Genomic DNA, 27,524 nt, shown 5'->3' on the forward strand with positions numbered 1-27,524 from the left:
ATGAAAACGGTAACGGAGTTCAAACATGCGAGGGATATGCATAGAGGAATCCTGTGCAGAAGGAATAGATCCTCAGAAGCTTAGCTGAAATTGGGTGGCGGAGCAGTTGGGGGGAAGAGGGGGTGGTGGTTGGGAGGCGAGGATAGGGGAGGGCAGACTTATACGGTCTGTAACAGAGCCGGTGATGGGAGGCAGGACTGGTGGTTGGGAGGCGGGAAATACTGCTGGGCAGACTTATATGGTCTGTGCCCTGAAAAGGACAGGTACAAATTCAAGGTAAGGTATACACATATGAGTTTGTCATGGGCAGACTGGATGGACCATGCAGGTCTTTTTCTGCCGTCATCTACTATGTTACTATGTTACTATGTTACTATGTCTAAGTTGCGATTTGGACGTCTTTGCAAAACGTCAAAATCCAGGGGCGGGGAAATTCGTATTTTCAAAAAAAGATGGACGTCAATCTTTCGTTTCGAAAATACCGTCATAGACGCCCAAATCCTTAAATTTGGATGTCCCTAGATTTGGACGTCCTTGGATCTGGACGTGTCTGACTTTCTGCGATTTTCAAAACCAAAGACGTCCATGTCAAAAATGTCGAAATGCAAGCCATTTGGACGTGGGAGGAGCCAGCATTTGTAGTGCACTGGTCCCCCTGACATGCCAGGACACCAACCGGGCACCCTAGGGGGCACTGCAGTGGACTTCATAAATTGCTCCCAGGAACATAGCTCCCTTACCTTGTGTGCTGAGCCCCCCAAAACCCACTACCCACAACTGTATACCACTACCATAGCCCTTATGGGTGAAGGGGGGCACCTATATATGGGTACAGTGGGGTTGTGGTGGGTTCTGGAGAGCTCGCTGTTTCCTCCACAAATGTAACAGGTGGGGGGGGGGGGGGGTATGGGCCTGGGTCCGCCTATCTGAAGTGCATTGCAGTACCCACTAAAACTGCTCCAGGGACCTGCATGCGCTGTCATGGACCTGAGTATGACATCTGAGGCTGGCATAGAGGATGGGATGAAATATTTTTAAACATGATTTTTGAGGGTAGGAGGGGGTTAGTGACCACTGGGGGAGTAATGGGAGGTCATCCCCGATTCCCTCCGGTGGTCATCTGGTCATTTCGGGCACCTTTTTGTGTCTTATTAGTTAAAAAACACGTCCGGGTGAAAACGTCCAAGTGTTCATCAGGGACGTCCTTGCTTTTTTTGATTATGGGTCAAAGACGTCCAAGTGTTAGGCACGCCGAAGTCCTGCCTTCGCTATGCCTCCAACACACCCTCTTGAAATTTGGACGTCCTTGCGACGGACTGCAGGTGGAGACGTCCAAAATCGGGTTTCGATTATAGCGATTTGGACGTCTCTGTGAGGACGTCCATCTTCCGTTTTATGTCAAAAGATGGACGTCCTTCTCTTTCGCAAATGAGCCTGTAAGGCTCCCAGTAGTACTGTTTGGTTTGTTGTGTTAAATTCTGATTCTGCCAGTATGACTGTATTTTGTTTAGTTTTGCTTAATAGCCTTCAAAAGCAGTCATCAAAGTAATGTACAAGAGTTTAGCTAAATAAAAGGAAGAAGATTACAATAGATAAAATATTTAAAATATCAATAATACAAATTAAATTAAAAATTAAAAAAGAGAAGAAATAAGAATAAACAGAGAAAGGGGAAATGGAATCAGACAGTGACAGCTCTCTGCATGTGCAGCAGGGTTTCTCAAACCTGTCCTGGTGGCCCCACAGCCTGTCAATTTTCTAGGATGTCCATAATGAATACGCATGACATACATTTCATGACATGTGTATACCATGAAAATCTGACCGGCTATGGGTTCACCAGGACATTGTCTGGGAAATTCTGATGTAGAGCAGAGGTGGGCAGCCTTTGTCTTCGAGGGCCACAACTCAGTCGGGTTTTCGGGATTTCTCCAATGAATATGCATGAGATCTGTTTGCATGCTACTGCCTCCACTATATGCAAATAGATCTCATGTATTTTTATTGGGGAAATCCTGAAAACCCAATTGGTTATGGACCTCAGGGCATTAATGTACAGGAAGAGAGCCTTTTTCAAATGAAGGAAAACTCTGGAATAAGGGGGCAGACGATGAAGTTAGGAGAAAATAGGCTTAGGAGGTATCTAAGAAAGTATCCATTTAAGAAAAGGGTGGTGGGCGCGTGGAATGGCCTCCTGGTGAAGGTTGTGGAGACGAGGACTGGGTCAAAGTTTAAGAAAGCATGGGACAAGCACGTGGGATCCCTTAGGAAAAGGAATTAAGGGTTACGGAGGATAGGCAGACTTGGGCCATTTGGCCTTTATCTGCTGTCATATTTCTGTGTTTCTATGTTTCTAACCCTGATGTAGAAGAAGGAATTTTAAAGGTGCAGTTCCAAGAAAAATGAATAAGTTCCCCAAAATTTTGACTAGGGCCCAGCTACAAGCCCTAACATCAGGGCCGTGCCAACACGGTAAGCGAGGTAAGCATGGCAGGAGGGCGCCATCCTCTGGGGGGCGCCCCGCCACACCATGCTTACCTCGCCCTCTTCTCCCCAGATCCTTTTCCTTTTTTTTTTGTTTAAATTTACCTCTGTCCGGCGGCAGCGTAGCGTTAGTGAGAAGGAGGCAGCGCTCCCCCGCCCCGACGTGTCAGTCTTCCCTTCGCTCAGTTCCGCCTTCTCACGTCAGAAGAAGGTGGGAACTGAGCGAAGGGAAGACTGACACGTCGGGGCGGGGGAGCGCCGCCTCCTTCTCACTAACGCTACGCTGCCGCCGGACAGAGGTAAATTTAAACAAAAAGAAAAGGATCTGGGGAGAAGGGGGCGGGTAGTGCAGCGATCGTTTTGGGGAGGGGGGCGGGCGCGGGGCCAACTGCAGGGGGGTCGCCAGAGACCCTAGGCACGGCCCTGCCTAACATGCACTTAACGTGCAAAAAACAGGTTAACGCAGAACAGTATTTTGCCTGTTTTCATGTGCTAATTTGCATGTTAAATATTTTTGTAAAATATTTTTTGGAGGGGGTGTGCCATGGGCGGAGAATAGGCTTGGAAGAGTTAACCAGTTAGCATGTTATGATTAGAATGTGCTAACTGACTAACTCGGAGTTAATGCAGAAGCACTTACCACCTCCTAAGTAGGCTCCTGCATTAACTTTTTACAAGTTCCATGTGCTAATGTGAACACAACCTAAAATTCAAAAACTTGAAAATGCCGTAAAAAATGTTGCATTAAATCTGGGCTTAGCACGTGGGAAAGCACATGCACGAACAGCAGACTCTAGCGTCATTTTCTTTTCAGCACATTTTTTTATATTGGATTCCTGATGAAAGCATAGGCCGAAACATGGACTGTGTGAGTCCATTTTAAAGTGCTAACCACTGGTCACCTTTCATGTGCTGTCTTCAAGCAACGGTTGGTGTATATATGAATAAATGACTTTTTTACTTTTATTCTGACTCATCACATTGGTGATTCCCACCCTTTTCTTTTTCCTGAGCAGGTGGAAAGACATGGAGAGCATTTTTTGATGAGTTGCTGTTGTTGTTACATGCGATCGAGCTGACATCTACCCTAAAGTTGTCCTGAGTACTTCACCCTTATACCATCAGAACTCCTTAAGCACAGTAAATCTGTTCATGTACTCAGTTCTACCTGCTTAATCTCTTTCTATCCTGTGAGGGGAGACCATGTTTCTTAACTGTGCTTAAAATTTGGAGAAAATCCCTAAAGTCCTTTGGATACATATATAGGTACTTCTTCTGATGACACAAGAAAGAAAAAATTAAAGTGAACACAGAGATATTTTTTTTGGTGATATCACTTTTATATGACTCCACAATCTAGGTGATTTATTTTCCTGTGATAAAGACTTTTTCACCTTTCTGTCTGTTTACGAAGCAAGTATCTTGGTAAAATAAATTTTACATTTATTTATAAAATGCATTTTAGAATTATTCACTATAGACTCATGATGCTGACATGTACAGCAGCTAAAGAGATTTCTGAAAGCAGTATATTTATCCTTTAAGGGTTCTGTTTAGCCGTGTGTGCTAACACTCCAACCACGAAGCCACAGTGTACTATCACTAAAAGAAGTTTAAAAGAAGAAAAAAGATAGTAAATAAACTTTACATCTGAGAATCTTGCTTTGAAATCAACCAAAAGACAGGAACATATTCCATCCTAGCCCAGTGTTCACCTTTAAAGATCAGCTGTTTTAAACCCTGTGCCATGCTTTAATTACCTCTTTCAGGTGTTGCACAACTGCAGTGAGCCTCTCATTCTCTCCCTGGATGTTGGTCACCACAATCCTGTTCTGTTTCATCTCATTCTGCATTTCCAGTATCTTCCCCAGGTAATAGGCTTCCTTAGATGCAGACTCCTGTAGGAGAGTCTCTTCTCGAGTCTCACCATCTTCAGCCACTTTGCGGTGGATGGAAAATGATTGTCCAAAAGCCTGTGTGAGCATAAAAATATGTGTCAGTGCAGTGCACTGTGCGTACTGAAAATAGCAAAAAGCAGACGGTACTTTAATAATCAAACTATCAAAGTAGACTTAGTAGAGACAGGAGATCTTTATTAAACTAATGGATATTTTAAGGCACAACGTTTGGGAGTATTGGTCTAAAGAAGGGGCATTAATGGTCCCATCATTTTGAATCTGAATGTAATAAAAAATGTAATCAATTTTTTTGCCCATTCTTCACATTTATACTGGGTTTTATTCTCTGCAACAGCAATATTCAGCAAGCAGGCAAGTGAATAACTTTAAGCAAATATTCAGCAGGATTTATTCAGATAAGTTTGCCTGGTTAAAGTTATTTATATGACCTTATTTAGAAAACCGAAGGCCTGCTGTTTCAGTAGCCTAATTTACCTCTATAATATCATATGCTAGCGCTATTAGGGGTCCTTTTACTAAGGTGCACTGAAAAATGGCTTGCGGTAGTGTAGCTGCGAGTTTTGGGTAAACGCATTTTTCAGCGCACATGTAAAAAATGCCTTTTTACCGAGGGGGAGTCACGTGATGCGTTGAAAGAGTAAGATGTGTGTCTTTGCTCTCTGAGGCCCCAACGCCCATTTTTGCCATTTACACCGCAGAAAAACCGATAATTAGTGATTCAACCTGTCAGCAGAAGTAGAAAGCCGATGGATAAGTTTGTATAAACAGCGATCAAATCAATGCCAGCACGTAGCGCCAAAAAGGAGAAGGACAAGGCAAAGGCGGTGGACATCGCTGAGGAGAAGGCCCTGCCGCAAAGTGAGCAAAACTTTTCCCCCGCGCAGCTGGCGCAACTGACCGCTGCGGTGACACAAGCGCTGGAGCCGCGCTTAGCAAAACTCTCGGCACAGAATGAACAGTTTGAGTCGCGTTTAGCAGACACAACACAACGGACCGGGAAGCTAGAGCGGCGCGTATCTGAGATCGAAGATGCGCTACACCCGTGAATCGTCAGCTGACAACCATGCAACCCATGGTTGAGGCACTGCAGCACAAGGTAGACGACTTAGAAAATAGAGCCAGATGGAGCAACCTACGTCTGATCGGTATTCCGGTATCGGTGAGCGACTCGGTGCTGGCCACGGTGATAGAAAAATGGCTGAACGATGAGTTTGCGCTGTCCGAACATGCAGGAGCGCTGTGCCTAGAGCGAGTACACCGAGTGGGCCGGCTTCAAGATGGCCGCCAGGCCCCGCGTGCAGTCATATTGAAAGTACACAACTATCTGCACAAGATGGAGATTTTGAGAGGCTACCGATTAAAGAGAGATGATACAAAGTTCGAGGGGAAGATTATAAGAATCTTTCAGGACTTTTCAGTGTCTCTACAGGATCGCAGAAAGAAATTTACACCTTTATGTCGACGATTGCAGGATTTGTAGATTAAGTTCATGCTGATTTATCCAGCAGTGCTAAAAATCCGACAAGATGGCAAATGGAAGTCCTTTGATTCAGAGGCTGCTGCTAAAGAGTATATAACAGCGCTGGAACAGAGGAGACTGCAGCCGGTTGAAGGAAACTCAGGGGAATGAGGATGGCTTTCTAAGGATTTTACAGTTGGTGAGAACTAATAAAATGGTTGTTGTTAGTTGCACATAGTACAGAGAAGGTTTACACTGCAAATTTAACAGATCGGGTGGAAGGGCCTCGGGCATGGCAGGGGCTCCCATAAATTCTTGTTGTCTAGTGTATGTTTGGGAAAGTAGAGATAGATAAGGGGAAAAGGGAGTCTGGGATGGGTAGGGAGGGGAGGGAGGGGGTAGCAAAAGGTAAGGGAGGCACCCTCAGGTATTTCAAAATTGCGGGGGACCCTACACAAAGAAGACGAAGATGGCAGGTGTGGAAAAGGGAAGACAGGGCGGAGTTCTACAAGTTGATGCACAGTGGGAGAGAAATGTCTCCGGGGCCAGGCTGGGAGTCCGGGAGGCACAGGCCTCAGATGTATTTACCAATGGAAGTTCCAGGGCGCCAAAAGGGGGGATGGGTAAAACGCGTTTGATTTCTTGGAATGTATGTGGCATCACATCCCCAATCAAGAGAACTAAAATTCTATCAGCTCTTAAACTTCATGGGGTGGGCATAGCCTGTCTCCAGGAAACTAGGCTCTCCAAAGAGGAAAGTGAAAAATTAAAACGAGGCTGGATGGGAGAGGTATTCTATTCCCAAGCAACAGGCAGAAGGGGAGGGACAGCAATTCTGTTGCACAAATCTTTGATGGGCATGGCGAGAATGATGTTCAAAGATGGAGAGGGGAGGTATGTAGGAATTCAGCTCAACCTACAAGGGAAAGAGATGCTCCTGGTATCTGCGTACGGCTCTAACACATCAGCTAAACACTTTTATGCTCAGCTGCTGGCTCACTGTCATGCACACTCAGCCCTCCCTATAGTGATTGCAGGAGATATGAACCAAGTGATAGACCCAGTTTTAGATAGGTCGAGACAATTGCACCCAGGAACTCCATCAGATGTGTCCCTGCTAGATGTCCTTCTGTCAGACCCATGGAGAATACTGCATGGCGAGGAAAGAGATTACACACATACCTCTCGAGCACATCATTCGCAGTCTCGCTTGGATTATATACTAACCTCCCCTGATATATTCCAGAAAATAACAGGAGCGGTCATAGGCCCCGAGGAAATCTCGGACCACTCCATCATATGGGTGGATCTGGTGATAGCAGCACACTTACAGCAATCCCCTGGGTGGAGGTTCCCTGCATATCTGTACTCCTCAAAAGAATTTACAGAGTATATGCACAAGAAATGGGATGAGTTCCAAACACATAATCAGGCGCATGCAGAAGACCCCACCCTGTTCTGGTCCACGGCTAAAGCAGTATTAAGAGGAGAGGTTATAGCATACATAAGTAGACGGAACAGGCAAATAACTCAGGGTATAGTGGAACTGGAACAGAAGATCCGGCTATTAAGAAGGCAGCATGGCAGGCACCCAACACAGCAAAATTATGAACTCACATCCACAAGGATAGCGTTGAATAGTTTACTTCAGGAACACACGGCACGCTCCCTGTTATTCAGAAAATATAGATTGTGTAAATTTGGGGATAAGGCGGGAGGGATGCTAGCGAGGCTGGTGAAAGGCGCACGGAAGCCCCATTACATCGCAGCGATATGCAGGCAATCAGGGGGGATCACCAATAATCCGGACAAGATAGCGCGAATATTTCAACAAAACTTTGCCATTTGTATAAAGGAGAGGACAATGAGAGAGATATTAAAGAGGCCATAATAGCATATTTGGACACAGTTAACATGGGGAGGATTCCCTTAGAACAACTAGGCCCCTTAAATAAACCGATTGAGGTAAAAGAGCTTCAAAAAGCAATAGGCGCACTGAAGATGCACTCTGCACCGGGACCCGATGGCCTCTCCGGTGAATTTTATAAGATGTTGAAGCTGCAGATCTTGGGACCCCTAACCGAGTACCTTAATGAAGTCATAGAGACAGGCCGATTCCCATTGCATGCCAACACGGCCCTCATAAGCTTAATACCAAAAAAAGGGAGAGACCCACTGCAACCTGGCTCCTACAGACCAATCTCACTGATTAACGTGGAGGCCAAGCTTTTGTCTCGGATTTTGGCAGACACGCTGGCCCCACTGTTGTCACAGCTGGTGAAGGAGGACCAGACCGGATTTGTCTGGGGACGTCAGTCAGTCCTCAATGTGCGCAAATTTATCCTGGCCATATTAGCAGATCCTGACACAAAATCACAAAGACTGGCGGTGAGCCTTGACGCAGAATGGGCATTTGACCGGGTGCTGTGGCCCTTTCTGTTTGAAACACTACGGTGGATAAGTCTCACGGGATGGTTCCTGCAGGCTGTCACTACGCTATACACTGACCCCCGGGCCATGACATTAGTCAATGGGATAAGAACAGAAGGGTTTGAGATTAGGAAAGGGACACGACAGGGTTGCCCACTGTCCCCGCTGTTATTCTTGTTGTCCCTGGAGCCCTTGCTGAATGAGATCAGAACACACGAGCAAATACAGGGGATCAGACTCCATAAACATGTGATAAAGGTGCTGGCATATGTCGATGATCTGTTGTTGCTGCTAAGTAATCCCCAGACATCTCTAGGGCACCTTCTGCACACGGTTCAAAGGTATGGTAGGCTTTCGGGCTTTAAATTAAATCTTGCAAAATCACTGGCGCTGCGGCATGATTGGAAGGATTCATTCCCACTGCAATGGGCAGAAGGTCAGATTCGGTACCTGGGTGTGGTCATTCCCTCTGATCTGGGGCTATTATATGATAAGAATGTAATCCCAGCTCTGACGGAAACAAGGCGTTTGTTACATCTTTGGGGCACATGTCCACTCTCTTTATCAGGACGCATAGGACTAGTTAACACGATGATAGTCCCCAAATGGCTCTATCTGTTCCAGATGCTGCCCTTATACTTAAGAAAGAGAGAAGAGCTGGCTCTTAATTGATTGAACCACATACACTTGGCACTATTAACTCTTTAAGAGCCCTTAAATCACAACCAATCACTCAACAAGGCTCATATATGTTGTAGCCTCCCCATTAACACAATATTGTGAAAGATTCTTTCATAAACCTTTTATGTACTTTTATCGCCTCAGCAGTGCTCGTGACCAACTTAAAACTTCTGTTAGACACTCAAAAATGCACCCAGATCGTCACCGGCGATTACATTTTTAGACTACTTCATCATTTATTTAAGTCTTCACTTTTCTTTTTACTTATCTCTTAATCTCTTAATTATTTATCAGCAATACTTAACTTGCACTGAACGGTCAGACCAAGGGTTCAATAATGCCCATTTTGGGCATGCGACCTTACAGCCAGCCATTGACCTAATGGTAAAGTCTCACGCGGTAACCAGGCAGTAATGACCTATGCACGCCAAATGCCACTTGGTATGAATCTGATACGTGCATCCCAAAATTATTTTTCGGACATGTAGCAAAAATGAAATTACTACAATAGCCGTGTGGTAAGTCCATTTTTTCATGCATATAGCCTTTTAATGTCGCAATGCATAAAAAATGCAGTAAAATAAACCATGTTGATGGCATAAGTATGTGTAAAATACACACCTTGACACACATTAGCAACTCTGGTTCTAGTCAGACAGACTATGCTGCCTGGACAAAATTTTTCTGCACCCCAGGAATTCTTGAAGTTGTGGCAAGTAAGAAGAAGAAGGAAATGTTTTTTTTTTTTAATTCTTTATCAATTTTAACATTCATAATATTTACTTATGAGTGATAATACACAAGTATGAAAGTTACAAAAAAATCAAATAGAGTCTGCAAATTAACATTGCGAAAATAATATTCCATACTAACGCCCACTATTTAGGTAATCGATCCAAGACATTAGGAAATACAATATAATACCAAACATTTTATATCAAAAAGAACAGCTTATTTCCCAAGCGGCTGACTCAGCTCTGCCATACAGTGTTGCATATGTGACTAAACTTGTACATTAACCTCTTCTCTGCTTAACAAAAAGTCTTCCAACTGTTTTGGGTCAAAAAATTGATATTGCTTAGACTGAAATTTTATCCTACATACACATGGAAATCTTAAAAGAAAATCTGCGCCTATAGCATTAACTCTAGGACGTAAAGATAAAAAAATCTTACGTCTCTGTTGAGTATCTCTAGCTAAATCAGGGAAAACTCTAATTTTTGAACCCAAAAACAGGGAGTCTAAATGCCTCAAGGAAAGCTTAAGGACTGCGTCCCTATCCATTTCCATCGCAAAAGTTACCAATAATGTGGTTCGTTGAGTGATGACCTCTAAAGAAGATTCTAGGAATGCCGTAAGATTCATTGCGTCTTGTTGTAAATTTTCTGGTGGTTTCCCACTAGTTTGAATATAATAAGCATGTGTTATAGGCGGCAACGAAGTCTCCGGCATTCCCAGAATTTCCATAAAGTATTTTCTAACCATTTGAATTGGTACCACCAAAGGAGACCGAGGGAAATTTATAAAGCGCAAAGTCAGTCTTTTGGATTGATTTTCCAAATACTCCAGGCGTCGTGAGGTATAGTTCTTGTCTTTAACTAAGGATTGGCCCAAAAGTTCAAATTTTTCAGTTTTTTCTGTCAACTTTTTAACCTCAGAAGCTTGGAGTGCATTAGTTTGTATCTGATTTAATACTGTCTCTGAAAGAACTTTTATGGTCTCCATATTTTTCAGAATTAAGTTTTGTAAAGCTGATTGAGTAGATGAAGTTAAGTCCCACAGTGACTCTAAGGTCACTACAGCAGGTTTTTTTATCTTCCCCACCAAAAAATCCGGAAGAGGGGCCTTAGAAGCTTGCTCCAAAGTACTCACTGTTTTTTCCAACACCTGAGCAGCTGTTAACTTTGGACAAACTTGGGCTCCAGTTGTCAGCTCGTGCAGGCTCCCTCCCTGTTCGCCCGGTTCTCTTACTGAGGCCATGGCTCCAGGACTTGCTTCGAGAGCTTCACTTCCGGGTTGCGGGGGTGCTGCACGCTCGACGGGGCTCAGGGAAGCCCCGTCTACGCTGTTGTCTAGCGCCAAAGCGCCAGTACCGGCAGAAGGAGTCGATGCCGACGTGTGACCGGACCCAACACAGAACTGCTCCAGCGTCGTCTGGCGTGGTTGGGGCATTCCGCCCGATACATGGGGAGCCTCTCGGACTCTGCCTCTCCTCTTACCCATCTGCAATTGGGTAAGGTTCACTACCAGATTGGCTCGCGAGCAGGTCAGAAATGCGTCCGTTTAGGCTGTTCAACAAGTCGCCATCTTGGATCGAAGAAAGAAATTTATAAATCTTTATGCCAAAATGTCTTATGTAGCCAGCATTGGTGCTTTCATTTAAATTGCCTGGGCTGCAAAATGGGTCATATAAGACAATATATAGCCAAAATTTATCTGTATATACTAGAGGAAGGGCCCAGAGTGTTCTGAGAACGGGCCTAAAACTACTCAATATTCATCTGCTATCCATATCCTATATAATAACTAGCAAAAAAGGCCCGTTTCTGAAACAAATGAAACAGGCGCTAGCAAGGTTTTTTTTTTTTGTTGGTTTTTTTTTTGTTTGTTACATTTGTACCCCGCACTTTCCCACTCATGGCAGGCTCAATGCGGCAGGCCATGGAGGGTTAAGTGACTTCCTGCAATTAATGTTTTGAAAGGGATTGTTAGGAGTAATGTGTTGTCATGCTAATGAATAATTTACATGGGAAAATTAGGTTCTTACCTTGGTAATTTTCTTTCCTTTAGTCATAGCAGATGAAGCCATTACGTATGGGTTATGTCCATCAACCAGCAGGGGAGATAGAGAGCACTCAAACTCTCACAGTGCCCTCTTGGCCAGCTAGCTCCACTGCCTCTTCAGTATTTGAAGCTTCCAAAGCAGTATGGCAAACCGCAATGGGAATCACAAGAGCTTTCCTCACAGCGAACGATGGCCCATCACAAGGGCATGAACTCATAAAGGAGGGAATACACATCCTCCTGGAGGGAATAAACTCATCCTCCGTATTGTATAAGTGGAGGGGAACACACGCGCCTCCTGGAGGGAATCACACATCCTCCCAACACACTGGAGGGAATGAACTCATCCTCCTATTTATAGAACTGGAGGGGAACACACGCGCCTCCTGGAGAGAATCAACACATCCTCCAAAAAAAACATGCTGGAGGGAATGAACACATCCTCTTAAATTTAAACTGAACATGAATCCTGAAGATTGTTTTCCAACTTTCTCCCAAGGAAGGAACTTCAGGAAATTAGAACAGAACCTGAAAAACAGATTCACAGCATACAGACAATCATACAGGGAGGGCTCATGGCTTCATCTGCTATGACTAAAGGAAAGAAAATTACCAAGGTAAGAACCTAATTTTCCCTTCCTTGTCATCAAGCAGATGAAGCCATTATGTATGGGATGTAACAAAGCAATCCCTAGATAGGGTGGGAACAAGCCACACCACGCGCTAGCACTTGTGCACCAAAATGCGCAACCCCCCTGGCAGCCACATCCAGCCTGTAATGTCGGGCAAAGGAGAGCTTAGAAGCCCATGTTGCTGCACTGCATATCTCTTGAAGAGAGAGTGCTCCAGTTTCAGCCCAAGAGGAAGAAATCGCTCTAGTAGAATGTGCCTTAAAGGCTACAGGCGGAACCCTGCCGGCCAGCAGATAAGCTGAAAAGATAGTTTCTTTGAGCCAGCGGGCAATAGTGGCTTTAGACGCTGGAGACCCTCTGCGAGAACCGGATAGCAAAACAAACAGATGATCAGAAGTCCTGAAAGAGTTAGTAACTCGCAGATACTGCAGCAGAGTCCTGCGCACATCCAAAAGGTGCAGCTGCCCAAAAGATTCTGGAAACTCTTCCTCTGAAAAAGAGGGCAAGAAAATAGGCTGGTTTAGGTGAAAGGCTGACACCACCTTAGGCATAAAGGAAGGCACGGTCCGAACCGTGACTCCGGACTCTGAAAATTGCAGAAATGGGTCTCTACAGGACAGCGCCTGGAGCTCTGACACCCGTCTCGCCGAGGTAATGGCCACCAGAAAAACGGCCTTCAGTGTCAAATCTTTCTCCGATGCTCGCCGAAGCGGCTCTAAAAGGAGATGCCTGCAGGGTTTTCAAAACTAGCCCCAGGTTCCAAGCTGGACAGGGTGCTCGCACTGGAGGTCGGAGCCGAAGCACCCCTCTAAGAAACCGTGCCACATCTGGGTGAGCAGCCAAAGACACGCCTTCCACCTTACCACGAAGGGAGGCCAACGCTGCCACCTGCACCCGCAGGGAATTATAGGCCAAGCCTTTTTGTACACCTTCCTGCAAAAAGTCCAGAATCGGCGAGACAGGAGCCCGCATTGGAGCAATGGCTCTGGAAGCACACCAAGACTCAAACAGGCACCAAATCCTGGCATAAGCCACGGAAGTGGACCGCTTGCGGGCTTGCAGGAGAGTGGAAATAACTTTATTGGAATAACCTTTATCCCTCAATTGCGCCCTCTCAATAGCCATGCCATAAGACCAAAGCGGCTGGCGTCCTCCATGGCTACCAGTCCCTGAGACAACAGGTTTGGTACCAGAGGTAACGGCAGAGGAGCCTCCAGGAGCATCTGTCGGAGGTCTGCATACCAAGGTCTCCTTGGCCAATCCGGGGCGATGAGGACCACTTCTCCTGGGTGCAGCCGAATCCGCAAGAGCAGGCGCCCTATCAAGGGCCATGGGGGAAACACATAAAGTAGACCCGGAGGCCAGGGTTGAGCCAAGGAATCCAACCCCGCCGAGCGAGGATCTCTCCGTCTGCTGAAGCACGGGACTTTGGTATTGGCACTTGTCGCCATTAGATCCATCACGGGCTTGCCCCATTTGGCACAGATCTGAAGGAAAACTTCGTCTGCCAGATTCCATTCTGCTGGATCGATCTGATGCCTGCTCAGATAATCGGCCTGCACATTGCTCTGACCTGCAATATGAGCTGCTGACAGACACTGATGATGCAGCTCGGCCCAGTGGCAAATCAGTTCGGCCTGCGCAGCTAGTGCTCTGCACCTTGTTCCGCCTTGTCGATTTATATAGGCCACCGTTGTCGTGTTGTCTGACATCACTCTGACAGCCAATCCTTCCAGGGTCACTTGAAAGGCCAGAAGCGCCTGAAACACCGCTTTCAACTCTAGGCGGTTGATGGACCACTCCGACTCCTCGGGTGTCCATAGACCCTGGGCATGCTTCCCCTGGCAGTGTGCGCCCCAGCCCTTCAGGCTGGCATCTGTTACCACTAGGCACCAAACGGGGAGCGTCAGCGGCATTCCTCGCCGCAGCATGCTGTCCGAGAGCCACCACTCCATGCTGAGTCGGGCCGCAGGGAGCCAAGTAAGTCTGCATTGGTAATCCTGAGAAATAGGAGACCATCTCCAGAGTAGGGAATACTGTAGAGGTCTCAGGTGCGCTCTCGCCCAGGGTACCACTTCCATCGTGGCTGTCATCGATCCCAGCAGCTGGACAATGTCCCAAGCTCGCGGGCGGGGCATCCTCAGGAGCAGACGGACCTGATTCTGAAGCTTGCACCGCCTTAGCTCGGGTAGGAACACACAGCCCGAGACTGTGTCGAACCTGGCCCCCAAAAACTCTAGAGATTGTGAAGGGGACAGGTGACTTTTGGCCATATTGACGACCCAGCCTAGAGATTGCAGTACTGAGACCACTCTGGCTGTAGCTTGTAAGCTCTCTGTTGCAGAGTCTGCTCTGATGAGCCAGTCGTCTAGGTACGGGTGAACCCTGATACCTTTTCGCCTGAGAAAAGCAGCTACTACCACCATTACCTTCTAAAAGGTTCGGGGAGCTGTGGCGAGGCCAAAAGGCAAGGCCCTGAACTGGAAATGTTTTCCCAACACCGCAAACCTCAGAAACTTCTGGTGCGGGGGCCAAATCGGTATGTGCAAGTAAGCTTCTTTCAGGTCTAGAGACGTGAGAAACTCTCCTGGCTGTACCGCCGCAATGACGGAGCGCAGGGATTCCATGTGGAAATGCCGCACTCTCAGGGACTTGTTCACTTCTTTTAAGTCCAGAATAGGGCGAAAGGACCCACCTTTTCGCGGCACCACAAAGTAGATGGAGTATCGGCCGCAGCCTTGCTCGGCGGGAGGCACTGGGGTCACTGCCCCTAACTGAATCAGACCTTGTAAAGTCTCCTCCACCGCCGCCCGTTTGACGACAGAACCGCATCGGGACTCCACAAACACGTCTCTTACTGGGGCGTTGAATTCTATTCTGTATCCATCTCTGATCAGGTCCAGAACCCACTGATCTGAGGAAATCTTGGCCCACTCCTCGACAAAGAGGGAAAGCCGTCCTCCGATGACAGGCAGCGAGGAGAGGGCCGGCGCACCATCATTGAGAGGGTCGCCCCTGAACTCCTGGTCTTGAGCCACCGGCTGCGGAACGCTTGTCCGAGCGAAAGGAGTTCCTCTGCTGACCACGGGCACGTGAAGTGAACCCAGCAGAACGCCCCGGGCGGTACCTTCTAGCTTCACGGAAGCGAGGTCTGTACGAGGAGTGGACCGCCTGGCCCTTAGAGGAAGGCCTCTGCCTATCTTCGGGCAAGCGCTGGGGTTTTGGATCACCCAGGCCTTTCACAATTTTCTCCAACTCCTCACCAAATAGGAGAAGTCCTTGAAAAGGCAACTTCACCAACCTTTGCTTAGAGGCCATGTCCGCTGCCCAGTGTCGTAGCCACAGACGACGGCGAGCCGCCACTGCTACTGCCATTTGTTTAGCCGAAGCTCTGACAAGGTCATAAAGGGCATCAGCCAGAAAGGACAAGGCCACCTCCATCCGCGGAGCCACATCCAAGAAGGGCTCCGCTCCATCTCCGGGCTGAGCCACTGCCTGTTGCAGCCAAGCTAGGCAGGCTCTAACAGCATAACAGCTGCATGCAGACGCCCGAACAGTGAGACCTGCAATTTCAAAGGACCGTTTCAATGCTGTTTCCAGCCTACGGTCTTGAACATCCTTCAGGGCAACACATCCTTCAACAGGGAGGGTAGTTCTCTTTGTCACCGCAGTGACTAGGGCATCCACTGTAGGCATTTGAAAACGAGCCATATGTCCCTCACGCAGAGGGTATAACTGCCCCATAGCCCTGGAAACTCTCAAAGGTCCCTCGGGGTCAGCCCACTGAGCCGAAAAAAGCTCTAGGATGGAGTCATGCAAAGGGAAGGCCCGAGCAGCTTTCTTGGTACTAGCCATCCTGGGATTACCCGAGGAGGCCATGCCACTGTCAGGATCTTCAATCGAGAGGGCCTGCAGGGTATCTGAAATAAGCGCTGGCAGCTCATCACAGTGGAAAATCCTCACCGCGGAGGGATCATCCAGATCCTGTGGTAAAACCGCACCTGACTCTGGTTCCTCAGACCAAGAACGTCTGTCAGAGTTCTCCGAATCCTCACACCCCGACCACGGGGGGGAAAAAGGTGCACCACAATCTGAAGGGGAATTAACCCTTCTGCGCTTATCTTTAGGCCAAGCATCCGTCCCCATGATCTTTTTAGTTAGTTAAATTTAATCATTGCACCTCCCAATGTCATTGTAGAAAATAGAGGTTGAAGTTCACAGGTTCCGGGGACAGTCTGTTTGCACGCTGCAAGGAAAGGAAGGGCTGTAATGTGCTCGCTCCTCCGTTGCATCGGCAAATCCCCCCCCCCCACCCCCCATCCCCAGCTACAGGTCAGCTGGAAAGAAATGGGCAGGTGGAAGAGAAGAAACAGAGAAAGAAGAGGAGGAAGGTTAAGGGTGGAGAAGCAGGAAGGGAGGAAAAATGGAAAAGCAGACAGCGGAGGAAGGTTGTTGCATTTGTCAAACCTGTCTTCTGTTGACGGGGAGTGCTGGGAAAGCCAATCGGCAGAGTAAGCAGGCTTCTCGTGGGGGAAAGTGCGCTTCCGACTTCCGTTAGTTGTGGGTGGGGGGGGGCAATATATCTTGCAGTGTTCGAGGGGGGGTTGCACAGAAAGTTAATTCCTAGGCAGGGGGAGCCTCCCCCTGCCTTGGTATTCTCAGCAGTGTGACGTCACTCTGATCTACCGACGGAAGCAGACCACCTCCGAGAGATCCACGGTCCCAGGCAGCATCAGAACGTTGGAGGTGAGAATTATTATATAGGATTTGCACCTCCAACGTTCCATCATTGTCTGGCTGCCTGGGTTCGTAACATCTCATGACATCAGCCAGCCTCCAGCATTCCATTCCCCCTCACTACCCCGCCCCGCGTCAAAACGTAATGATGTCAGAGGGCGGAACAGTGAGAGCGAAGGGAACGCTGGAGGCGACCTGAAGTCAGGATGTTACCAACGGAAGGGAAGCCAGCCAGGCCAGCCAGAAAACGATGAGGTACAAAGGAAGAGAGAATCAAGGCACATTGAGGGGAGGGCAGGCAGGGCAGAGCAGAACAGAGCAGATGGACATGGATGGGAGGACAGAGAAGAGGAGAAACGATGGACATGGAGGGGAGGAGAGGGAAGGGAAGAATCGCTGGACATAGAGGGGGGGGAGGGAAGGCAGGGGAGAGACAAAAAATCGCTTACAAGAGAGCCTTTCTAGGGCCCGTTTCATTGTTGAGGAAACGGGCTGGGTTCCACTAGTAACAACATAAGATGTTCTATACTGGTTTAGATCAAAGACATCAAGCCCCAAAAACCTGTCACCAAAAGTTGTCAAAATAGGTCACAAGAGCTCTGGAAGGATCCTAAGGAGCAGATCCATTTTTCTTGCTAATGCCTGTTCTCTCTCTGGATGTTAGTGATCACCGTTCTATTCTGTTTCACCTCATTATGCATGTCCAGTATCTTCCTTAGGTAGTAGGCCTTCTTCGAATAGGGGTGCTAACTTGGATGGCATTTAGTAGTCCGATGTGGAACAGAAGAAACAAGTCTCCGCAGAAGTGTTATTAGTTCCGGCTAGATCTTATGCTCCTCTATCTCAGAATTTAAGAAACAGGCTGCTGAAATGATAGAAAGATTTAGAGCTCGGGGTTATCCAATGAAGATCCTTAAAAATGCATACAAAAGGGCATTATACGCCCACCGCCCTTGGTTAATGTTACCTAAGTCAAGATCTCCCTCGAAGGCATTGGCATGTGTTATCCCGTTTTCTTTAAAAGCATCTAATATTAGCAGTATTATACATAAGCACTGGCATGTTCTTTCGATACACCCAGAATTTAGGGAACACCCCAAAATAGCTTATAGACGACAAGCTAATGTGGGAGAATTATTAAAGAAACCAAAACAAAGAGGGGAGGCAGGTAGACACTCCCCATGTGGGAGATGTGTATATTGCCGCTTTTCCCTAAATACTGAAAAGATTTGTATACCCCACAGTGATAAAGAATTTATATTAAGATACAACACTAACTGTAATAGCTCCCAAGTGGTGTATTGCATTATGTGTCCTTGTGAACTTTATTATATAGGTCACACTAAACGTCCCTTAAAGAACAGACTAGCAGAGCAAGTAAGTAATTTACGTTTGAAGAAAATGATGTGCCCTCTGGTTGCTCATTGGTATGAGTGCAATCATACTGTAGATCAGTTAAAGTGTGTGATTTTAACACAAATTCCCCTTGACAGGAGCCGTGGGGGAGACATCAGTTCTAGATTGTTAGCCATAGAACAGAGATATATTTATACATGGCAAACAGTGACACCCATGGGACTTAATCAAGAGGTAGAATGGATTTAAGAGCCTGTTTCTTTAAGGGAGAAGAAAAAAAGAAAAAAGAAGCGATGCATTGTGGGAGGATATAAGGGTGGGGGTTGTGATTCTCCCTGGTTAGTTCAGAGCCACGGCAGTTGGGTCCCGGCCTGAGAAAGTCCTTTGTTGGCACGCTGCCAAACAGAATTGGTTAAAGTAAGTGCAATTATAATATATAAAACATTGTATTTTGATGAGAAATTAATTTGTTTAAAGGTTTGAATTGAAGGGGTGACAGTGGAATTGTGTAATTTTAGGGGATATGGTGGTTCCTCCTGATGAAGAGAACGAAATGCGGTCCTGCATAGAGGAGCGAGGAGCCGATGCTTGCTTAAGGACTAGAGTAACAGCAGTTATGAGATTGAAAAGTCTCATCCCGCTAATGTAGTGCCTGAAATCTATTGCAAGTGGAGTTGTTTACCCCCAGAGAAGTGTGTTGGGGTTTGTCTTGAACTTTCATGAAACTTCATGTGAAACCGGAAACCGGAAGAACAGAGTGAATGGACATATGCAAAGGTGTCTTATTTCTAATTCTGTGATGCCTCTTTGAGAGACGAGATATCATGAACTTTGACACAGTGTGTAATGATATTCAAGAAAGTCATGTATATATAAATCCTCCTTGTTATAGATTTTCTATGCAGGTACTATATGGTGTGAATGAGCATGAAAGATATAAGAGAATATTGTTTGTGAATAAAGGTTTTAAATACACGTGAGCAGGTTTTGAAGCACACGTGTTTAATAAAGATATTTTGTATTCAATAAGACTGGGGCTATTTAGTGATTGAATTTTAATTGCCAGACCTTAGACCATTGTTCTAGCTTCTTCAGATCCTTTTTCATGTTTCCACTCCCTCCGGGGTGTCCACTCTGTTACAGATCTTAGTATCATCCGCAAATAGGCAAACTTTACCTTCTAACCCTTCGGCAAGGTCACTCACAAATATATTGAACAGAATCGGCCCCAGCACCGATCCTTGAGGCACTCCACTACTCACCTTTCCCTCCTCTGAGCTAACTCCATTCACCACCATCCTCTGGCGTCTGTCCGTCAACCAGTTCCTAATCCAGTTCACCACTTTAGGTCCTATCTTCAGTCCATCCAGTTTATTTAAAAGCCTCCTGTGTGGAAACGTGTCAAAAGCTTTGCTGAAATCTAAGTAGATTACGTCCATAGCTCGTCCCTGATTCAATTCTCCTGTCACCCAATCAAAAAACTCAATGAGATTCGTTTGGCACGATTTCCCTTTGGTAAAACCATGTTGTCTGGGATCTTGCAACTTATTGGCTTCCAGGAAATTCACTATCCTTTCCTTCAGCATCGCTTCCATTACTTTTCCAATAACCGAAGTGAAGCTTACCGGCCTGTAGTTTCCAGCTACTTCCCTATCACCACTTTTGTGAAGAGGGACCACCTCCGCCATACTCCAAACCCTCGGAACCTCTCCCATCTCCAAGGATTTATTAAACAAATCTTTAAGAGGACCCGCCAGAACCTCTCTGAGCTCCCTTAATAACCTGGGGTGGATCCCGTCCAGTCCCATGGCTTTGTCCACCTTTAGCTTTACAAGTTGTTCATACACACTCTCTTCCGTAAATGATGCTGTATCCACTCCATTTTCATTTGTACTTTTTCCAGTCCATCGCGGTCCTGCTCCAGGATTTCCTTCTGTGAAAACAGAACAAAAGTATCTATTTAGCAAATTTGCTTTTTCTTCATCACTATCTACATAGCGGTTCGCAGTATCTTTTAGTCTCACAATTCCCTTTTTAGTCATTCTCCTTTCACTAATATACCTGAAGAAATTTTTGTCACCCCTCCTTACATTTCTAGCCATTTGTTCTTCCGCTTGCGCTTTCGCCAGACGTATCTCTCTCTTGGCTTCTTTCAGTTTCCTCCGGTATTCCTTCCCGTGTTCCTGTTCTTGAGTTTTTGTGTATTTCTGGAACGCCAACTCTTTAGCCTTTATTTCTCAGCCACTTGTTTAGAGAACCATATCGGTTTCCTTTTTCTCTTGCTTTTATTTACTTTCCTTACATAAAGGTTTGTGGCCCTATTTATAGCTTCTTTCAGCCTGGACCACTGTCCTTCCACTTCTTGTACTTCCTCCCAGCCCAGAAGCTCCTTCCTCAGATATTCCCCCATTTTAGTAAAGTCAGCAAGCTTGAAATCCAGGACTTTGAGTTTTGAGTGGCTGCCCTCCACTACAGCAGTCATATCAAACCAAACCGTTTGATGGTCACTGCTGCCCAGGTGGGCACCCACTCGGACATTTGACACGCTATCCCCATTTGTGAGCACCAGATCCAGCGTCGCTCCCTCCCTCATGGGTTCCTTCACCATTTGTCTGAGCAAAACACTTTGGAAAGCATCCACGATCTGTCTACTTCTCTCCGATTCCGCCGACGGAACCTTCCAATCTACATCTGGCAGATTGAAATCTCCCAGCAACAGCACCTCCCTCTTCTTTCCTAACTTTTGAATATCCGCGATCAGATCCCTATCTAGTTCCTCCAGTTGTGTCGGGGGTCTTTAGACAACACCCACGTGGACTGAGGTTCTATCACTTCTTCTTTTCCCCAGGTCCCTGTCATTTTAGTCGCCGTGATATCATTTCTCACATACAGAGCTACTCCTCCACCTTTACGACCCTCTCTATCCTTCCTAAATAGATTATAGCCTGGTATGTTTGCATCCCATTCATGGGAACCAATTAGGCACGTCTCTGTGATTGCAACAATGTCTAAGTCTGCCTCCACCATCAGGGCTTGAAGGTCATGAACTTTATTGCTTAGACTGCGAGCATTTGTGGTCATCGCATTCCAACTCCACTCATTATTTTATAGACCTCTATCATATCTCCCCTCAGCCGCCTTTTCTCCAAGCTGAGTGGCCCTAGCCACTTTAGCCTTTCCTCATAGGGAAGTCGTCCCAACCCCTTTATCATTTTCATCGCCCTTCTCTGCACCTTTTCTAATTCCACAATATCTTTTTTGAGATGCGGCGACCAGAATTGAACACAATATTCGAGGTGCGGTCGCACCATGCAGCGATACAAAGGCATTATAACATTCTCATTTTTGTTTTCCATTCCTTTCCTAATAATACCTAACATTCTATTTGCTTTCTTAGCCGCAGCAGCACACTGAGCAGAAGATTTCAACGTATCATCAATGATGACTCCCAGGTCCCTTTCTCATTCCGTAACTCCTAACGCTGAACCTTGCATGACGTAGCTATAGTTTGGGTTCCTCTTTCCCACATGCATCACTTTGCACTTGCTCACATTAAACGTCATCTGCCATTTAGACACCCAGTCTCCCAGTCTCGTAAGGTCCGCTTGTAATTTTTCACAATCCTCCCGCAATTAACGACTTTGAATAACTTTGTGTCATCAGCAAATTTAATTACCTCACTAGTTACTCCCATCTCTAGGTCATTTATAAATATGTTAAAAAGCAGCTGTCCCTGCACAGACCCCTGGGGAACCCCACTATCTACCCTTCTCCATTGACAATACTGACCATTTAACCCTATTCTCTGTTTTCTATCTGTTAACCAATTTTTAATCCACATAGAACCCTACCTCCTATCCCATGACTCTTCAATTTCCTCTGGAGTCTTTCATGAGGTACTTTGTCAAACGCCTTCTGAAAATCCAGATACACAATATCAACCGGCTCACCTTTACCCACATGTTTGTTCACCCTTTCAAAGAAATGTAGTAGATTGATGAGGCAAGACTTCCCTTCACTAAATCCATGTTGACTTTGTCCCATTAGTCCATGCTTTTGAATGTGCTCTGTAATTTTGTCCTTTATAATAGTCCTCTTACCATTTTGTCCGGCACCGACGCAGACTCGCCGGTCTATAATTTCCCGGATCTCCTCTGGAACCTTATAAAATATCGGCGTTACATTGGCCACCCTCCAATCTTCCGGTACCACGCTTGATTTTAAAGATAATTACATATCTCTAACAGTAGCTCCGCCAGCTCATTTTTTAGTTCTATCAGTACCCTTGGATGAATACCATCCGTTCCAGGAGATAAATGATTCACATCTACCCGTTCCACTCCACTCATTTTATAGACCTCTATCATATCTCCCCTCAGCCGTCTTTTCTCCAAGCTAAAGAACCCTAGCTGCTTCAGTCTTTCCTCATAGGGAAGTCAGCCCATCCCCTTTATCATTTTCGTCACCTTTTTCTGTACCTTTTCTAATTCCAGTATGTATTTTTTTAAGATATAGATGAAGAGCAATGTACTGATTTTGCAATTCTTTGTATACGGGTTGATGCTAATAAAGTAAACTGAGACAAAATACTAAACTGGTACTAATTAACTTATATCATTCTGAGCACAATCAAAAAGGGGTAAGGGGTCAAAGATCGAACAAGTTCAAATCTTTTCCTGTAAAAAATACCCATAATCTTCTCAAATTCCAGTACTGAAGGCTGAATGCTATCCGGTGCCAACAAATGAATAATACAAAATAAAGAATAATCTTATACCTTTCAATGGAAAATGCAGAGGGTTGTCTCCCTCCACACACGCTTGGCTTGCCTCAGCAAATGCCTAATTTATGAAGCTCTGTATTAAACCAAGGTCCGTTTATTTGGAAATGTAATGCTTATATAAAAATAGCAGAGCCAATGAATTCAGTGAGTTTTCCATGGCAGAAGAACAAATAAAACTTTATGTAATACAGATGCATCCAAAGAAATCACCAGGTTAGAAGGGGGTTATTGTGAATACTTGTCTAACTACAGATATTATGATACATCTATTTTGTTAGCATGGAGCCTCTGTGGTAGCTCAGATATGGAACTTAAATGTCAAAAAAATATTCTAGGCAACAGATATATCTAGTTTATCTGTACCACAAATTGCCACTATATCTAAAGAGTGACCTGCTACATGTATCGGCTCCAAAATTGCAAAATCAAAAACCTAAATCATCAAAAAGTGATACAACTGAATGGTCTACAGCTGTTCTGGTGTTATTAAGATGAATATTAAAATCATCTTGGATTATCAAAATCCCTGGAAGTAGACTAAAATCTGATATCAAGCTGCAAAATTCTTCGTATATTGCAGTATTATGAGTGGAGCATGATAAAAAGAAAAAAATGTAAAGGGGACTTCAAGCCTACTTCACGGTCAGTGCATCAATATTATCCAAACGCATCTCACTATCTCCTCTGATTTATAGGCTTCCCTGATAATAATCGCTTCACCTCCACCTCGTTTGATGGAGCGGTTACAAAAATAACAGAAAAATTAGTAGGACTGGCTTGCTGCAAATATGCTATTTCACCATTTTATAAGAAATTCCACGGAACCATTCCTTCTAAACAGGATTTCCTTTGTGTTATCCAACATACGTTTGAATTCTATTACCGTTTTCATCTCCACCACCTCCCGTTGGAGGACATTCCACATATCCACCACCCTCTCCATGAAAAAATACTTCCTGACATTAGTCTTGAGTCTGCCCCCCTTCAACTTTAATTCATGTCCTCTAATTCTACCGCCTTCCCGTCTCTGAAAAAGGTTCATTTGCGGATTAATACCTTTCAAATATCTGAATGTCTGGTATCATGTCACCCCTGTTTCTCCTTTCCTCTAAGATATACATGTAAGGTCAACAAGTCTCTCTTCGTATGGTTTGCAACGCAAATCCCATACCTTTATAGCTTTTCTTTTGCACGCTTCCAGTCTTTTAATCTTTAGTAAGATATGGCCTCCAAACTGAACACAATACTCCAAGTGGGGCCTCACCAATGACTTGTAGAGGGGCATCAACACCTCCTTTCTTCTGCTGGTATGCCCCTCTCTAAGCAGCCTAGCATCCTTCTGGCCACGGCCGTCGCCTTGTCGCATTGTTTGTTCATCTTTAGATCCTCAGACACCAAAACATCCCAAGGTCCCTCTTCTGAGTCGAGCTTACTAATCTCTCCCTTCCTATTCAGTATATCTCTTTCGGGTTCTGCACCCCAAGTGCATCACTCTACACTTCTTGGCATTCAATTTTAACTTGTTTACCAAGTACTCACACAAATTAATATATATTTTTTAAACAACAAATAGTTTATTTACTAATCATGTCCTATCAGAATAGTACACTTCGGAACTCACTTAATCTGTCACTCAATTGTGCGCACTCCGGAGTTGCATTCATTCTTTTCACCACTAATAACCCTTTATCAACAATAGTTCTAATACAACCTTAGCTGAACCGATTATAACATTTTCATACTGTATATTCATATAAAGCGAATGCTACATACCTGTTGAAGGTATTCTCCGAGGACAGCAGGCTGATTGTTCTCACTGGATGTGACGTCCACGGCAGCCCCTCCAATCGGAACACTTCTAGCAAAGTCCTTTGCTAGTCCTCGCGCGCCAATGCGCACCGCGCATGCGCGGCCCGGCTTCCCGCCCGAACCGGCTCATGCCGGCCAGTCTCATATGTAGCCTGTCTGTCCTCGGAGAATACCTTCTACAGGTATGTAGCATTCGCTTTCTCCGAGGACAGCAGGGCTGCTTGTTCTCACTGATGGTGTATCCCTACCCCCAGGCTCACTCAAAACAACAACCTGGTCAATTGGGCCTCTCACGACGAGGACATAACTGAGATTGACCTAAAAAATTTACCAACTAACTGAGAGTGCAGCCTGGAACAGAACAACATGGCCTAGGGGGTGGAGTTGGATTCTAAACCCCGACAGATTCTGAAGGCACTGACTGCCCGAACCGACTGTCGCATCGGGTATCCTGCTGCAGGCAGTAATGAGATGTGAATGTGTGGACAGATGACCACGTCGCAGCTTTGCAAATCTCTTCAATAGTGGCTGACTTCAAGTGGGCTACCGACGCTGCCATGGCTCTAACATTATGAGCCGTGACATGACCCTCAAGAGCCAGCCCAGCGTGGGCGTAAGTGAAGGAAATGCAATCTGCTAGCCAATTGGATATGGTGCGTTTCCCCACAGCCACTCCCCTCCTGTTGGGATCAAAAGAAACAAACAATTGGGCAGACTGTCTGTTGGGCTGTATCCGCTCCAGATAGAAGGCCAATGCTCTCTTGCAGTCCAATGTGTGCAGCTGACGTTCAGCAGGCCAGGAATGAGGACAGGGAAAGAATGTTGGCAAGACAATTGACTGGTTCAGATGGAACTCCGACACAACCTTTGGCAAGAACTTAGGGCGAGTGCGGAGGACTACTCTGTTATGATAAATTGGTGTAAGGGGCCTGGGCTACCAGGGCCTGAAGCTCACTGACTCTACGGCTGAAGTAACTGCCACCAAGAAAATGACCTTCCAGGTCAAGTACTTCAGATGGCAGGAATTCAGTGGCTCAAAAGGAGGTTTCATCAGCTGGGTGAGAACGACATTGAGATCCCATGACACTGTAGGAGGCTGACAGGGGGCTTTGACAAAAGCAAACCTCTCATGAAGCGAACAACTAAAGGCTGTCCTGAGATCGGCTTACCTTCCACACGGTAATGTATGCACTGATTGCACTAAGGGGAACCCTTACAGAGTTGGTCTTGAGACCAGACTCAGACAGTGCAGAAGGGATTCAAGCAGGGTCTGTGTAGGACAAGAGCGAGGATCTAGGGCCTTGCTGTCACACCAGACGGCAAACCTCCTCCATAGAAAGAAGTAACTCCTCTTAGTGGAATCTTTCCTGGAAGCAAGCAAGATGCGGGAGACACCCTCTGACAGACCCAAAGAGGCAAAGTCTACGCTCTCAACATCCAGGCCGTGAGAGCCAGGGACCGGAGGTTGGGATGCAGAAGCGCCCCTTCGTCCTGTGTGATGAGGGTCGGAAAAACACTCCAATCTCCACGGTTCTTCGGAGGACAACTCCAGAGAAGAGGGAACCAGATCTGATGCGGCCAAAAAGGAGCAATCAGAATCATGGTGCCTCGGTCTTGCTTGAGTTTCAACAAAGTCTTCCCCACCAGAGGTATGGGAGGATAAGCATACAGCAGACCCTCCCCCCCAGTCCAGGAGGAAGGCATCCAATGCCAGTCTGCCGTGGGCCTGAAGCCTGGAACAGAACTGAGGGACTTTGTGGTTGGCTCGAGATGCGAAGAGATCTACCAAGGGGGTGCCCCACACCTGGAAGATCTGTCGCACTACACGGGAATTGAGCGACCACTCGTGAGGTTGCATAATCCTGCTCAACCTGTCGGCCAGACTGTTGTTTACGCCTGCCAGATATGTGGCTTGGAGCACCATGCCGTGACGGCGAGCCCAGAGCCACATGCTGACGGCTTCCTGACACGGGGGGCGAGATCCGGTGCCCCCCTGCTTGTTGATGTAATACATGGCAACCTGGTTGTCTGTCTGAATTTGGATAATTTGGTGGGACAGCCGATCTCTGAAAGCCTTCAGAGCGTTCCAGATCGCTCGTAACTCCAGAAGATTGATCTGCAGATCGCGTTCCTGGAGGGACCAGCTTCCTTGGGTGTGAAGCCCATCGACATGAGCTCCCCACCCCAGGAGAGACGCATCCGTGGTCAGCACTTTTTGTGGCTGAGGAATTTGGAAAGGACGTCCCAGAGTCAAATTGGACCAAATCGTCCACCAATACAGGGATTTGAGAAAACTCGTGGACAGGTGGATCACGTCTTCTAGATCCCCAGCAGCCTGAAACCACTGGGAAGCTAGGGTCCATGGGCAGATCTCATGTGAAGGCGGGCCATGGGAGTCACATGAACTGTGGAGGCCATGTGGCCCAGCAATCTCAACATCTTCCGAGCTG

The 27,524-nt window shown here is 46.2% G+C and overlaps 1 protein-coding gene across 1 annotated transcript in view; it reads right to left on the reverse strand.

Moving 5' to 3' along the window:
* BICD1 (BICD cargo adaptor 1) overlaps positions 1 to 27,524 on the reverse strand; it is a 1,008,636-nt gene that overhangs the window by 938,002 nt on the left and 43,110 nt on the right. The window contains exon 2 of the mRNA XM_030213885.1: positions 4,245 to 4,457. Within this exon, the coding sequence (XP_030069745.1) occupies positions 4,245 to 4,457 (213 nt within the window). The remainder of the gene's footprint in view (positions 1 to 4,244; positions 4,458 to 27,524) is intronic.

The sequence above is a fragment of the Microcaecilia unicolor genome, chromosome 9 (genome assembly GCF_901765095.1).
Source record: "Microcaecilia unicolor chromosome 9, aMicUni1.1, whole genome shotgun sequence".
In the NCBI taxonomy this organism is placed as follows: domain Eukaryota; kingdom Metazoa; phylum Chordata; class Amphibia; order Gymnophiona; family Siphonopidae; genus Microcaecilia; species Microcaecilia unicolor.